Source organism: Melanostigma gelatinosum (genome assembly GCF_949748355.1).
Source record: "Melanostigma gelatinosum genome assembly, chromosome: 4".
Lineage (NCBI taxonomy): Eukaryota > Metazoa > Chordata > Actinopteri > Perciformes > Zoarcidae > Melanostigma > Melanostigma gelatinosum.
Genome location: NC_136637.1, coordinates 22,621,176 through 22,637,623, shown reverse-complemented (window position 1 = coordinate 22,637,623; position 16,448 = coordinate 22,621,176). Strand labels below are relative to the sequence as shown.

Here is a 16,448-nt window from a genome sequence, read left to right as displayed (position 1 = left end):
AGCAGTTATTTACAGCCAAGAAGTTGGTCAGCTGTTGGAAAACCGCTTTTCAATTATTTTACTTAAAAATGGGAGGTTTGATATTGGCCTATAATTTTTCATCGTTGCGGAGTCTAAACTAGCCTTCTTTAGGAGCGGTTTAATAACTGCAGTTTTTAGGGTTGATGTGGAGGCACTGACTGCTTGTCTAATTTTCTGAATTTTGTCAGTAAAAAAGGAGGCAAATTGATTGCATGCCCAGGTGGATTGGAGCTCAGCAGCTACCGACACTGGAGGGTTTGTTAGCCTATCGACGGTAGCAAATAAGGCGCGTGTATTGTTCTTGTTTTTGGTTATGATGTCAGAGAAGAATGACTGCCTTGCATTTCTAAGTTCCAAATTATAATTGCGAAGTCTCTCTTTATAGATGTCACAGTGAACCTGGAGATTAGTTTTTCGCCACCTGCGCTCAGCTTTCCGACACTCTCGTTTCTCTATTTTGACCAGCATAGCATTTCTCCAAGGAGATCTTTGCTTACCCGAGACAACCTTCACTTTAGTGGGTGCAATGGCATCAATAATATTTTTTACTTTAAAATTGAAGCCATCAACAAGCTCATTGACTGAGAGGCAAGAGAGGGCTGGTGTGGCGGAGAACTTCTGAATAAATAGTTCATGGTGTTTTCAGAGATGTAACGCTTTGTCACAACCTTGTAGGGCTGGGCGATAAATCGATTTAATCGATTAATTCGAATGTGTGCTTTAAGGCGATGTGTTTTATTGAAAATCGAGAAAATCGCCCCCACCCCTCCCCCCCGTTGGGTTCCCGTAGTTGAGTGCGCGCGCATTGTTTACAAACGAAAACAATGGCGGCCAGCAGTGAAGCTCTCGTTCTTAAGAGAGGGAAGAATGTGTCTTCGGTGGTCTGGAAATGGTTCGGGTTCGTGTCATCTGACACAGAACAAACAGCCTCAAACAGAGGCATGCCGCCGAGTGGGAGAAGTGTTGCGGAGGGAGCAGGACCGCGGGAGCACAAGCGACGCTGTCTTCCTGGCAAAAAATATTTAGAAAAAACATGCACTACTGTTTAATACCGTTGGTTATGTTGTGAATGCACTTGATTTTGTTTACATGCACTTATTTACTGTGCAAAATATGTTATGTTGATGTTAGATCAGATGTTGCACTTTTGAAAATGTGAATGTTAAAGGGTCACATACATTTTATTTCATGCTGTGTTTGTATCAGTGTATTCAGTTAGAAAAGCTTACTGTAAAAAGTTACATTTGCACAGTTGTTTACAATGGAAGGCTACTATTTAATGCCATTTAATGTTATGTTTAATTTAATTTTATATTTAAATGATTCAGGCAAACAAAAGAGTGACCAAATACTTTTTGTATACTACAGGCACCTTTCTACAATGTTCAGGTTTTGTTTGCACTTTATTTTTATCAACCTACGAGGGAAAATCATCACAAAATAAAAAATTGTTTTCAACAGCTTCTGTCATCTGCAAAAATTTGTGGGGGAAAAAATCGATTTAAATCGTGAATCGGATTTTTTGTAAAAAAATCGGAGATTTTTTTTTTAGGCCATATCGCCCAGCCCTACAACCTTGGTTTGGACATTTGTGTGCAAGGAGATTGCACTCTCAAAGAAAACACAGAAATGATCAGAGAGTGCAACATCAGTCACAGCAACCTTGGAAATGTTTACACCTTTGGTGATGATTAGGTCCAGTGTGCCCCCTGTTGTGGGTGGGTCCTGTCACATGCTGAGTCAGATCATAGTTATCAAGGACACCACATAGTTCTATAGACTCTCTGTCCTGGGGATTATCAACATGGATATTAAAATCACCAACAATAACAACACAGTCAAAATCAATACAGATTACAGACAGCAGTTCAGTAAACTCATCAAAGAAGGTTGCACAGTATTTAGGCAGTCTGTAAATGTTTAGGAATAAAGCTTGAGTGGAATTTAGAGCCACATATTCAAAAGAACTAAAATGACCAAAGGACATCTGATTGCATTGAAGAGAATCATTAAATAAAATAGCAACTCCACCTCCTTTCTTATGCGCTCTTGTTTCGCTCATGAAACTGAAGTTGTGAGGTGTTGATTCAATAAGAACAGCTGCACTGTTATCTTGATTTAACCAAGTTTCAGTTAAAAACAAAATGTCCAGTTTGTGCCGAACAATAAAATCATTGATTAAAAATGTTTTTCCTGACAGAGACCTGACATTTAATAAAGCTAAGTTTAATGTGGTTAAAGCTTTCTTTGCCCAATTTATTTGGACAGGCTGACGAGGAATGTATGCTAAGTTTGATAAGTTTGCATGTTTACTATTGTTTCTTCGCAGCCTCACCTTTCTTTTTCTATAAACTTTCAGGACAGGAATTGAAACGGCTAGCTGCATACAGGGCCCCGACTTTTCCTGGAGAGAGTCATTGGTGTCATTAGCCTTGTAGCCTGGACCCAGAAGATATCAATTATTTCCGTTATCATGTAGGGGAGACAGAGGATGGTTGTGCAAGATGCAGGATGTAGAGGCCTTGGCATGCCTTATGTGAGAAAGTACGGATATGATGAGGACATTGATGATATATTCTCTCCACACTGTCAAAAGCAAGCTCAGGGAATGAGATAAATAAGAACAAATTGATGATGTTATGCACCAGCGTATGAGCAAGGTAAATTCCACTTATACGAGTTTCTGTTCAGTGATTGGGAGCCGAAGGGGACATCATTTTCTATAACTATGTATATACTTTGTTGTTTACTTGTTCTTACATTTATTGGCAATTACGTTTTTATATATTGACATTAAATAGTTCGACAGATTTGTTTTTGATTTTGTATTTCTATTTTTTGATTGATTTGATTTGAGGTCGAGTTGCCAGAAATGAATCTTCATCGATCATAGATGAGCGGTATGTTCAAGGTGAATGCATTATGAATTATCTATGCTTTGACTCGTTTTCAGTTGTAAACCAACACTTGTCTAAGGAGTGTAGTTGGTCACCGCAGGTCTCCAACCTGTTTCCAGCCAGATTGAAGTGGGATGTTTGACTCGATGTGTGTTCCGTTCGACATCCGTCAGAGATCTCACTTACTCGGAAAGTCTCTTTTCTTTGAGCAGCCTCCTGTTAGGCGGCGCGGGACAGAGCTCAGTGGAGCATGCGTTAAAATATATACATATATATTTTTGAGTGATGTTGACCTCATGATCAAAAAGGGAGGATCTAACAGACTTTATCAAATATGATGAACTGTATAGTTTGTTCATTGCCATGGATTGGTATTTTGAATGACCTTAGAGTCCTTTACACTTGGCATCCCTTTGAGGAGGCTCTGGGTTTCCAAATCCTGTGGTACACAGTCTGGACCAAAGGTTTAAACATAGTTTTGTCTCCTCCAGCATGGCGTGATCACACTTGATTCTGTATGATGTGAGACACACGAAGCTGAGTGAATGGAATATCACTTGACGTTTCATGCTGTGACTTTCAAAGGTCACACATCTATCCCATGGATTCAAATCTCAATTGAAAAAGCTTACCAGAGCATTTTGCCCAGCCGTCCAGCCAACCAGACACAGACTTTGTTGAAGGCTGTTTTCTGGGAGTATTACCACTGTACTCCTTCAAATGGTATCTCTCTTTTAAATTCAGCTTTTCTTTAACCACACGTAGTTAGAGAACATCATAAATCCTGGAGTAGAAGCTGCAGGATCGCATTGACACAAACAAACTTGGCAGCTTCCCATTAATTATTTTCAACCGCTGACTGCTGCGGCACTGGAACAGTCGGGGGTACAATCCTTGCTCAAGGGCACATCAACAACGGTTAATAAGGGTAGCGAGAGCATGAGACATTCACTTTGCACATCCAGATTTCACCAGCTGATACGGGGACTCCAGCGGGCTTTCCAGTCACACGCGACCTTATCACGCAGCAATCACCCCAAACTCCCGAGGACTTCACTGCCAAGCACAATTTTGACATGGGTAATTAAACTGTTCAACAACACAGCAATGCTTCTTTAAGCCAAATGAGCCCCAGACACATGCTGACACCGTTGCTGCTCCTAGTAGCATGTCAACAAAGATGATCTGTGAGTTACAAGTACTTGCTTCAGTTTGCATCTCTCTGTCTGAAGACTATTCATTGACTTTATGTATATGCACACACACTGAGCCAAACTATTCTCTCAATAAACAGTTCATGGCCACACTTCACTGGATGCACAAAGTTTATTCCTAGTTGGCAGTTTGCTGCTTGGCAGGAAGTGGAGGGAGAAGGGGGAAAGAAAATGCAAACACAAAACAGTTGGAGTGGGAATGGGAACTTGACAGTCAGTCAGGACAATTTATCATCCTGTCAAACTTCACTGACTGCTGCAGCAGAGCTATCCACGGAGCAAGAAATGCCCACCTCCACCCCAAAATGGCTGACTGTTGAAGAGACTGAGGCCAGCAAACAAAACTTGTCAAGTCGACATGTTTGTCACTTTACAGCCATTTCACCTGCTTGGCCTCATGTCAATGAAGGCAATTGCTGCAAAAAAAATTGCCCAAATCATGTGCTGGAGGTGTAAGGATACCATCAGGTGCTAATACGGTTCGTGAAACAAAAAGCACGGTTTCGATACAAATTCACAAGACAAAAAGTTTGACTTGAAGATACACTGACATTTGAAAAATGTGTTATTCTATTCTTGATACTTAAGTGTTTCTCATACGTTGTGTTGAAAATGCATCTATACTATTTTAAATGAATTACTAAATCACCTTTATTACAAGTAGAATCTTCTATAGATCTACTGAGAGAGCTCAACACGCTAAAAAAGATAAAACACAAGCAAATGGGGGAAAAAAAGCATCTTCACCCCTTTGACGACACATAGGCCGCATTAGGTATCATCAAAACGCCTGCAAATAGATATAAAACACAAAGGGTCTATAATAAGTTCCCTGGGAATGTCCATGGTGTTCAAATTGAAGTATTTGTGTATTTGCTTGTATTTTATGTGTAAGCAGCAACTTTCTTTATGATGTGTAAATTGCAGAAATTGTCAAAGTTTCAGTTTAAGTTAATCTCCATTTACTGAAGAGAAGAAAGTATGAACTTGTTCGGGCCAACAGTCTCCAAACTTTAGTTGGCTACAAACTTCAACTTCCAAAGCACATGTGGTAATAACCAGTTATCATGTGTTTTCCCCCCAAAACTCTCCATCTGTAAAAAGTTTAGTTCGGTTCCATCATCTGGCTGTAAGCCTGTCGGCATTTTTCCAATCCTAAGAAGCTACTTGCATTTGTTTTTGCTTTGTGTTATTGCTAGTTTAAGTAGTTCAGTTGGTGTTTGCATGTCTGCTTTTATTGAATGGGACATTCATAACTGATGTGAATATTTCCATACGCTTTGACTGCACACTCAGGTATCCTGTGCACTGGCTGGAGCAGACTGCTCTGCATATCCAACAGATTCAATTGAATTCCATCGATAGGTAATTAGCCTATTACAACCTTTCAGTTGTACCACGTCCTCTGGACAAATGGCCCTTACTACAATAACCGACTCAAAGATCCCATGGCAAATGGCTTCCTTTCTGATGTGCTGGGAGACAGTCTGTGATTACATTTCATCCCGGGTCCTTTCATTTGACCATCATATCACTTCTTCCCCGGCATACTTCAAAGCGGAGACACTTCAAAGTAGAATGAGTGACTGCCACTCGGACTCTGAGGATGGCTCTTTTGATCATCTTCTGAAAACTCCCCTAACGCAATCAGGGTAAGCACACCAGAGAGGAGGATCTGACAGCCATAAGATAAATGCAGTCATCCTCACCGCTATCAGATAAGCGCAGCACCCTCAAATCCGTTAATATGAAAATGAGGGAGGACTAGAAGTGGCTGGGTGGGGGCTTTGCAGCAACAGTTAAATGCTTTGGAATGAGTTTTCAAAGGGACAATTCAGTATTCAAAGCACTTAATGGTGTATGTGTGCTCTGACTATAGGAGCCACCTAAATAAATTACAATGACAATACAAAGTCTCTGTTAATGCACCGTAAATGCCAAAGCAAATAGGAGGTTCCCCTGCAGTGATGAGAGATGAATTTGTGATACTAGAAATACTCAATTCAGCATGGAACATTCTAGGAGATATTCTACATTTTTGAAGACTAATACTGATGCAACAGATTTTCCCAGGATAGATATATTGGCTCTTAAAAGGGGATCTCTTTTTCATTTGCTGATTTCATTACTTGAGGTAAAACCCTATGGGGGTCCTTTAGATAAGGTCATTAACACTCTGCCATACTGGCGGGCAGAAACTAAGCCATTCAGCTAGCTCAGATGTATTAATACAGACTTCTAATGTGTGGCTAATTTCATGTGAAATCATCTTCTGGCCATTTGTCCTCATGCCAGACACACGAGTAGTCCACGGCGCCCACAAGGTTTGTCCATTTTTTTAAATTAGATTCTTTTTAAATCACGACTTCTTTTGAAAAGGTGCACATGGATTTGTTAACTGGGGCATTCATTAGCCTATTCTCATTAGCAAACGCATCGCCAACGTTACCTGCAGTGGACGAGGATGGACGGCTGCTAAACAACCGGTAGAAAACTGTGCATTTCTGCACATTCATGTTCTGCTTGTTGGCCTAATATATTTGATAAACTGCTGCTATTACCTCGCTTACATCTGAGGATGTTATTGCATTTGTGACAATGACAGTTTTCAGAAGAATCTTTGTTTTCTCTCTCTGCCATGACGTGTGTCTCACGCTGTACTGAGCCGGAGTCGGTGTGAAGCACGACACCGCCCCTCACTCCGTAACTTCTGAAGTACCGATAACAGAACCGTTAACTCCTGAGCTTACCGATACTCCGGGTATTTACTACCGTCTCATCGGTTCCCGTTTAGAACCGGTAACGGGGGGGCATCCCTACTCTTGAGTGAAGCAAACAGAATGTACGTTAGCCGTCCATATTAGATGCGATGTTATAAGTAGACTACAATTATCATAACAAAACGGGCTCCCTCGTGTGGCTCAAAGGTGTACTGCAGATACAAAAGTTAAATAAAAGACCATGGAAGAAATTCAGCAAATGTATTTGCAGACCCTAAAAAAATCTCCTGCGACCCACCTGCGGGTCCCGACCCTGTGTCTGGAAATGACTGCAATATCTGACCGAGGTTTGAAATATCAGTCACGGGGCGCAGCTGCTGCGATGCGGCCGCCAGATCTGATCGCAGCTCCTCTAAAATGTCCAAACCAAACATATGGCCTACTGATGGAAACAAGTAATTCCCTTATTGTACCATCGCATCTCGCCAGGTGTTTAGAGATAAGGTGAGTCTGTCGGTTAGTGGGTGGGAACTATTTCATAACTGATTCAAAGAAAAACAATGAATCGTTTATTGCAGGAGCTGAATATGATCTCAGGTCTCCCTGTCTCCATGACACTGTATGTTTACTTGAATATATTATACATCCATCTCCCTCCTTCTGTCATGAGTCGATCCAACCACATCTATTTCTTGCTTCATCCATCCCCCCCTTCATCTGCAACATACCCACCAGTCCTCTCTCGTCCTCAGTCCATCACCTATTGATCCTGCCCGCTCTACCTCGTTTCCTCTCTCAATTCAGCCATCCACCCATTCATTAGCATAGGCATGCGAGAGGTGACGTGAACTCACCTAATGGGGTTATGTGTCTCCAGGAAATGCTTGGCTCGGGTTTCCCACTGGCTGTACAGATGAGCGACACGTTGCTGCCCTCGTTGACCGTGATGTCAGAGGAAATGTCATATATCTTGGGAGGAACTAGGAAGAGAGAAGAACAATACAGACACAAAATTAGCATTTCAATTCTGCAACCCCTGGCTCATTCAGCAACATCACCTGTATGTGATATTACATTTGACAGTAAGGTATGGTGGATGTCTCACCCGGTGAGAACTGTTTTGTGCAAGGAGATACAGCACATGCTATACCCAAATGACCCCTCGCTTTGGGTAACATCGCACCAGCCACCTTGTATTCAGACTCCGTGATTCAGTTTGACATTGCCATCTTGTAAAATATTCTCCGTTGGGGTGTTTTAACCCACCTTGTTAACATACAAGGACTACCGACTGGGGGTCCCCGAGGACCCCAAGAATACACTACTGTAAGAAGCAACCATCAAAGCTCAATGTTAACTTAGTTCTTCCCAAAGGATTACGAGTCATGTAATGTCATTCCATCGGAGGAAATAAACGTTACAGTTAATTAGCATATTGCAATAATTGTGTGTGTATTGTGAATTATCTCTGTCTCCTTCAAAATGACCCCTCTGATAGTGTGTGATACACTTTAAATCAGGACCAACGGGAAATATTTGATCCATCTATTCATTTTGAATAATTAACACTGCATCAGCTAAAACTGGGTGCTGTTGACTGAGGTCGCAATACATTGGTATTTAAAATGATGATTTAAAAAGCAATAATTAAAACACAAATAGAAAATAATGACATGAAGTCATTAGGAACAAGCTGAATGACATACAGTCATGAACAATTGGAATGATAGAATAAAGCACCTGTGAGATTGAGACCTATGATGAATTATAGACTGTAGATTTAAATTGGGCCCTCTATTGGTTGCTAACATGTCAGCTGACATAGCTTGATAGCCAGCGTTAGCTATGGCAGTAACGCTGGGCTTCTGTTCAGCAGTCTGTCTGCTCACATGGCCTTTCTTGGAAAACCAGTGCGGTTTGAATCACTCACGTGGGCAGTGATTCAAAGGTCTGGTACCAGCCTTCACTTTAGGCGGTGTGAAAAGCTGTGCATCATAAATCCACCAAAGTCCTTTAAAAGCATATTTCCGAAAAAGAAAAGTGAAGTTCCTTTCTACTGGGGGGCAGCTCATCAACAGTCCCGATCACTTAGGAACATAATTGACAAGTTTCTGAGCACTTAAATTCTCTTGAAGATTGGATGTTAAAAGCTTCGGTATTTAGGCTGCCCCGAACACACGCAGGCACACATGCAGCCACCCACAAAGGCATTTAAACACAATTTAACTGAACATTCAGGCACATGGCTGTACGTGCACACACATACAGGCTTATAAAACACTATTTTAATCTGCAAGATTTGAATCTCTGAGGAAGCGTTCTGCACTGGACTGTGCTACACTGTAATGGCTTCTCAGTCGTCTGGGGCTTCCAACCATTCCACCCCTCTGATCCCTCCTGATGCCTGCTAAAAAAAAACACACGAACAAAAGAAAAGTTGATTCCACAATTTCCAGAGTTCCTCTTAAGACCCGCCAAAACTTTCTTTGAGTCACGTGTTCTCTTTTGTCATTGAGCCCTGTCCAGTTTAGATGCAGACGCCCTCCTCTTCACTCCATTATAAGCAACAACACAGAGGCTGTGGCTGAGAACATACAGCCCGAATAATCACAACATCCACGTATGCTTTTTACTGATATAGATTCACTTTACTGTTCCTGTCTACCCGCCTATAATATTGTACAATAGTGTTAAAATAAATAAATAAACTAGACTGAAAATAATGGTCTGTGGTCTGGACCCACTACTCATTAACAATGCCCCATATTCTGCATGCAATGCCTATATGAGCACTAATTTGTATATAAGGAGCAATAGCCTCCACTTATGATGGCGCATCATTAAAAGCATCGACACTCATATAACTGGAACCTTTATGGTGCAAGGAAAAGCAAACAGCTATGACTCAGAAACGGTAGCACCCTATAGCCTGTTTGGACCCATCCACACACAGGCTCAGCCCTCAATGACATGAGAGACAATCACTGGCGCTTTCAGTTTTGCGGGGGGGAATAGGTGCCATTTTTGATCAACAGATCTGGATCTAAATGAGATGAAAGTGGCGGACCTTCGGTGGGAGAGGACCGGAGGCGATGTTGAATCGAGGATATTGCTTGTCAGGCTGCTGTGTTTACTTGCTGTAGGACTCCACTGTTGACACGTCTCCTCAGTGTCTGATAGCACAAAATTGAAAATGTTGGGGTTGTCTACTGATCCTATCTCTCCCAGGCAGGGACTGAGGGGTTTTCAAAGGTTCACATGAAGAGCCCTCAGTTTTTCCAGCTCAAAGCTACTGTAGCTCAGTTGCTTAACTGTATGACACTGTTTGCTCCAGCAGAGAATAACAAAAAGTCGTGGAAACAGAATAAAAAATCAATAGAAGTCAGTCAAACTTTAGACACGTGGGAATGTCTGTGAAGAACAGAACAGTCATTTATTCAGCAGACAACAAGCCTTGCTTTTCTTTCATGTCTTTAAAAACGATTGTAGTTTGAGACCATCAAACAGTTCAAAGCTATGGCAACAACAACTGCTTCAAGAAGTGAGGGCGTGGTCACACTTTAATCATCCCATCATGCCGGGACGCATTAGCTGTTAAGTCCGTATGCTCCGAGATCGGATCTTGCTCGCATTGGGATCGGATCGGCCAGACCAGAGGTGGCCGAGGGGGCTCGGCTCGCATTGAGTTCGGATCTCAGTGAGGTGTGGACAGCATGCGGGCAAAATCCGGAAAAAGAATCATCAAATCTAGCCCCACCACATGGGAAGTGTTCTCCCGAGCGAGAGCTTCGGGAAGAGAGGAGCAAAACTGGGGCTGGAGCACAGCTGAGACCTGGGGGCTGGAGCACAGCTGAGACCTGGTGTCCGAGTTGGTTCAGTTACTACTGATGGAAACCAAAAATATCTTGTTTTTGCTGCTTCAAAACAAAAGCTTTTCGATAACAAAATAAAAGGGGGACTTTTATTTCGAGGAAAATGTTTTTATCATCAAATTAGCAGAGCTTTGTAAGCAGCTATTCTTCAATAGAACAAGTCTAGTAATACTGCATGAAGGAGCAGCAAAAATAACAAAGAGATGAAATGTGTTCATCCAAGATTTCACAGCTGCTCCTTTGACCACATAATGTATATCATCATGTTGTTGACGACTTGCATGTGTCCTAGATCTAAATAGACTGCTTCCTGTTACATATGAAGAATGTATTATTGTGTGTGTGTGGGGGTGGGGGGGGGGGGGGGTGGGGGGGTGGTGAATGAGTGCTAGAGGGACCTCGGACACGGCTAATGCATAAACAAAATATGATTGTGACATCTGTTGTCCCTCATTAAGAATAAAACAAACATCCTAAACAAGATCTTATATAAGTGAGAGTCTTGTTGCTAGGTTACAGTGCTGAGACATTGCCAGCATTGATGTTGAGGGCCCACAATATGGACGCTTAATATTTAGGGCTTTAGGGGTTTTTCTAATTGGCAATAAGACGTTTCTAATGAGAAAATCAAGTTACCAAGTGGCTGCAGAAGTGTTGGCTCTTATTGATGAAAGGTATTACTGTATTACTATTATAATTGTTGATGTCACACACAAATTATTAATATCTACGTGTGTTTGTGTGTGTCAGAGGCGTGAATAGCATTGTTCCATTCAGTTGACAAACTATCTCCTCGGTTACTGTTTGTGACTACAAGCGACCTCTTGGTAAGGCGAGGTAGAGGAAGACTGTGGTCATGTCTGAGGAGGAAGTTATTCACGTGGATGTTAGTTGCTGCTGTAAAATGCCGTTTCGACACTGTTGAGGGCATTCACGCTTGCCTATTTCTTGGTTGCCACATTGCCTTGAAATCCTGAAAAGACCATAACCATCTTTTTTTTTCGAGGTTGCATCTCTCCGAGTGCCACATTTGAGCCTTTTTAAACCTCCTCCTACTCTTGAAACATCAGAAACGGACGTAACTGTGCTGCCCCTCGTACAGCAGATCATTATAACCCAATCTCTCAATGCCTAGACACACAGCTTGTTGTTTCATTCGGGTGCTAATTCAGTAACGATGCTATGATTGTCGTGTTTGCCCATTCCTCTCTAATTTTCCCTTCTCCAGCCCTGCGGGAGGTGCTGAGAGTGAGCTGCCACAGTGGATCTGGGCGGCGTCATCTTCCTCCTGGCAGACACCTCGGGTGAATAAATAGGCCTATAATGACGCCACCTTGAATCACCGAAATGCTTACAGCTGCACGATTCAAATGCAGGGGTTTTCTTCTGAGGCTGCAAAGTGGGAAGCACACCACTGGGCCCTTCTATGAATTCTGACAAGTCTCTCCAGAATAATAATCTGACTTCTGCTACAAAATTGCAGGACCCCATTACTGGCTAAACCTACTGCCATCCAGCTTCCCAATTAGAGCACAGAGGGGAAGCCCGGCCACTTGTTGTAATGGATGGCATTGCGGGCGGCGAGTAGGTAGGGGAGTCAGAGAGAGCTGAGAGGGAGGGAGAGAAAAGGAGAGAAATTTCTCCTGCACCCTGCATCTAAACTAACCAAGTCCAAAGCGTCCCAAAACCGCAGGTTGTTTGATATGACATTGATATCGACGGATCATACTATAAACCTGTAAAATATACATGTGTTTGCAGGGTGTAATATAAACCTCAGTAATGAGACCTGCACAGCTATTCCTAAAGGTTTTCAATTCCCTTTCCTCACTGCAGGCAGCGAGATAGAACCAACTTCCAGCCTGTTAATTAGTTGTCAGACAGGGAAACTAAACATAAACATTGACAGATTATATTACTCAACGGGATTACCTACCTTTGCAGTGTCATAAAGCAGGCACAGATCATTTGTAGTAGAACTTTGGAAAACGTTCATCCGAGTAGAAAGAGAAATCTGTCATTATTAGCGAGAACACAGAACCTTGAGGTCTGGAAAAACCACGGCCCTCCAATTTAGCAATTCTTTTAGTAAATATGGCTGACTTTGTCCCTGAGACGTAGCCAGATGATTTATATGAATCTTTCAAAAATCTTCAATAGGGATGCACAGATAGATACGGAGAGCGGGTATCTGTCCGATGCTGTGCTCATGTACTCATACTTGTACTCATACAACTACTCCCATACAACCACATCCGATACCACTTTGTGCACTGTTGTGTACACATGCAGCCACTTTCTCAATAAGTCTCAGTGCATCAATTAGTTTAACTGTGAGGACGTCAGCTGTGTGTTTGCCTGGCACAGTCTGTCAGGGTTTCCTCCAGTGTATCACAAGCCCGGCATGACATTGGCAAGAGTCTGGTCGTGAGAGAGAGAGAGTGTGTTTGTTTGTTTTTTTGTGTGTGTGTGTGTGTGTGTAATTGGTAGCACTGTTATGTCTTATTTAGAACTTATATAGGTACTTGTATTAAAAATAGATGTAGGCCTAATTATGAAGGAAAAGGTAGATTTGTTGGATAAACATGCCAATGTGCCGGCAGTGTGTGCTTTCAAATAAAGAACATCCAGCAGTTGACTCCCAGCCCATGAACCTTGAAAGTCACTCTAGCTTTACCTCCAATATCACCTGCTGCTCTCTCATACCATTATTAAACATATCAATCTCAATCATTTCCAACAGAAGAACACACACAACCATACGCCAATAATAAAAAGCAATAAAAATGTTCAGAAAAAGGGGATGTTTTCTTTTTCTTTCCATTTATTTGAGCCCAGCAGCAATAGAGGAGGTGGACTAAGTGCTGGAATGGCAGGGCCAAGAAATAAAACCTCATCAGCCTTTATTGCTTGTCTGGTTTTGGCATCTCTTCATATTCTAAGATCTCCTTGTGGCTAAGATGTTGGGTAGATTAATACATAATTGAGATGCGAGGAGTTGCAGCAGACAGCAAACGGCGAAAGACACAAATAGATTCCCAGCAAGTGCACATTAGCTGATGAACATTATTCCATAATGGTGTCATTATCTATGATGAATCCAGTGATTTACCCTATTAATGTACTGCAGGAATTTGCCAGAGGGTCCACTGATAGTGTGTGATAGCGTGGGAATGTATGATGATAACTTGTGAATCAGTTCCAACTTCAACAGATCAGAGATTGCTGTTTTTGATATAACAATTTGGCTTATATAGTGCAATTGCAAAGTGTTGTGTTTAACATGGGATTCGTCTGTTATACATTTGTTCATGTCGGTGGGACCTAGTTGGTATTATTGTTGCTGCATCTCCATAAGTGCACCTAATTGTATCAGTGTAAATGCACCTGGCATAAATTATTACTGTTACAATCTGCGCATTACTTTAGCTGTAACCCTGGAGTTGTAGTCTACTCTCGGTTTATGGCCCACTTTTTATTTTGTTTTTGCTTCAAGGCAGCATTCTTGTCTCCGACTGAAACAGAAATGACCCCAATGCTGTGGTGACAACAATGTACTGGTGAGGTGATGATAGCTTGGAGGAAGAAAAAGAAAATGCATTGGACAATTCAACAGACGCTGTCAGAGTAACAGAGACCATTTTTCAGCCAACGTCATGTTTATGTCACGATGTTAGGTCGAGACCAAACAAAGAAAAAGACTGGAGGCATACACGAATCACATCAGAGTAGTGGCTAAAGTTACGAGACACTACTTTAACGGGACGGGAGCAGATGGAAGAGACTAGCTCGCTAACAAGCTAGCTAGCTAACCAGCCAGCCAGCTAACCAGCGAGCTAGCTAACCAGCGAGCTTGCGAACCAGCGAGCTCGCTAACAAACTAGCTCGCTAACCAGTGCAATTCTCAAGTAACACTCGCGGTCCCGTAAAGTGATTGACTGTACATATTGTGAAAAATTCGTATTCTTTTTCAATCATTATAAAAAACAAGCCACCCAAACTTGCTAGACAGTGTTATACCCAACATGTCCGGTGTTATTTTGCCTCCTATTATGCAAGAAATATATCACCATGTTTATGAACACAAAAAGGTCAGTTGTGAAACGGTTCTCACAATGTCCAAGTTCTTGGTTATTTGGTGGAACAGCCTCTGTTGTCAGCTGTTTCATGTTGTATGTGTTAGTACTGGTCATGATAATTGTCTGTAAGTCGTTTCATTTGCAGATAGTGAGTTGATCAGGCTGAACATTAAGCGTGCTGGAAACAAGCTCCTTGCAGAAATCCAAGAAAACTATGAACATCCTTTCTGTTCAACTGGTGATTAACCATTAGTTTATGATAATATTCCTGTCATGACCTAATGGTGCAAAAATAACATGCTTCCGCAAATGTCACAACCGATACATATGATGAGTAATTGCCAATGAAGTTAACGATGCAGAAAGCGTGATTATGGAGAGCTTGTTACCAATTTCATGCACTTCTGGGGGATTCATGAATTAAGGGAAATCAATTGATGAAAATGAACTTTTCGAAATACCTTGCGAGAGGCAATTAATCTTCAATGGGCGAGCTGCACTGGGCATGTAATTCAAAGATAAGCTATCACCCACTCATTGAAATAGTTTCTAATTTATTCATGCTAATCAGTGTCTTTCAGCCTCAGCATCTTGCTTATGATAAACAAAGGGCCCCAGCATGGGCCACTCTGCTTTTGCTTTCAAAGATGATCACTAGTTTTTTCAATTAGCTGCGTGGCAACAAAGTCTTTGATTAGCGCTGCCATGCACAAGGCTCATTTCAAATAGTTTATTGTAAAACACTGAGACTGTCAGAGGGCAAGCTGCTTTCCAACAACTAAATATCAGCCGGTGACCAAACGACCGTTGCTATTGGTGATCCTCCGTGCAGCTCAGCTCTCAGCGTGTTTCTGTGTGGGGGGGGGGGGTGTGGGTGCGCGAAATGGATGATCTGATGTGGGGACACAAAGCTCTGTCTCCATCTGTCATTGAGCCTTGATACGGCGATAAAAGTCAAAGTTCAAACTTTAGAACCCGGGTTGTGATTAATGGGGAGAGAGCTAACAGACCAGTCATAGGGAAGGAGCTTGGCTCAGCGACGCTTTCGATTAGCCGCTTACTGACTCTTTGCTCATCAAGTTACCGTACAAAAGGCTTTTGGCGCCACTGTCAGTGTAGTCATTATCAAAATGAAGGGTCAAACTTCAAGATCAATTTTAACGGTCTAACCACAACAGATCAAGGACATTTTTTATCTACAGTATAACCTAATTAATCACTTGATGTATAAAATGATCACCCGTATATATTAACCTGCGTTTGCATTTTCAGACATTGAAAACCTTTTTGCGGCACAGAAACTATCAACTGCCGTACTTCTCAAATTGTCCTTGATAGTTATGAGTGTCTTTTAAAATATCGGAGTTTGGGATTTGTCGAGGACCCGTTATCGGAGTAAAGTGTAATTCCCTGTATTTTTTTTCATCCATTTGTAATAACGAAGCTATTACCTTGAAATAATATTGTGTATCTCTGATTGTGTCATCAGGTAGGCTGAGATTTCAGGAAGAGCATGTGGGACGTGTTGTGGCAAAAGGGTGTAAACACATTCATTCATTGTTTGTCAAACTCTCTTCCTCTATCTCTCTGTCCTGATTTATTTCCCTCATTGGTGAGTCGTATAAGTCCATGATGAATAGCACTG

The 16,448-nt window shown here is 41.9% G+C and overlaps 1 protein-coding gene across 2 annotated transcripts in view; it reads right to left on the bottom strand.

The window, feature by feature from the left end:
* Positions 1-16,448, bottom strand: part of negr1 (neuronal growth regulator 1) — a 134,884-nt gene that overhangs the window by 61,042 nt on the left and 57,394 nt on the right. For both annotated transcript variants that reach the window (XM_079267813.1, XM_079267814.1), the window contains exon 3: positions 7,707-7,832. In XM_079267813.1, the coding sequence (XP_079123939.1) occupies positions 7,707-7,832 (126 nt within the window). The remainder of the gene's footprint in view (positions 1-7,706; positions 7,833-16,448) is intronic.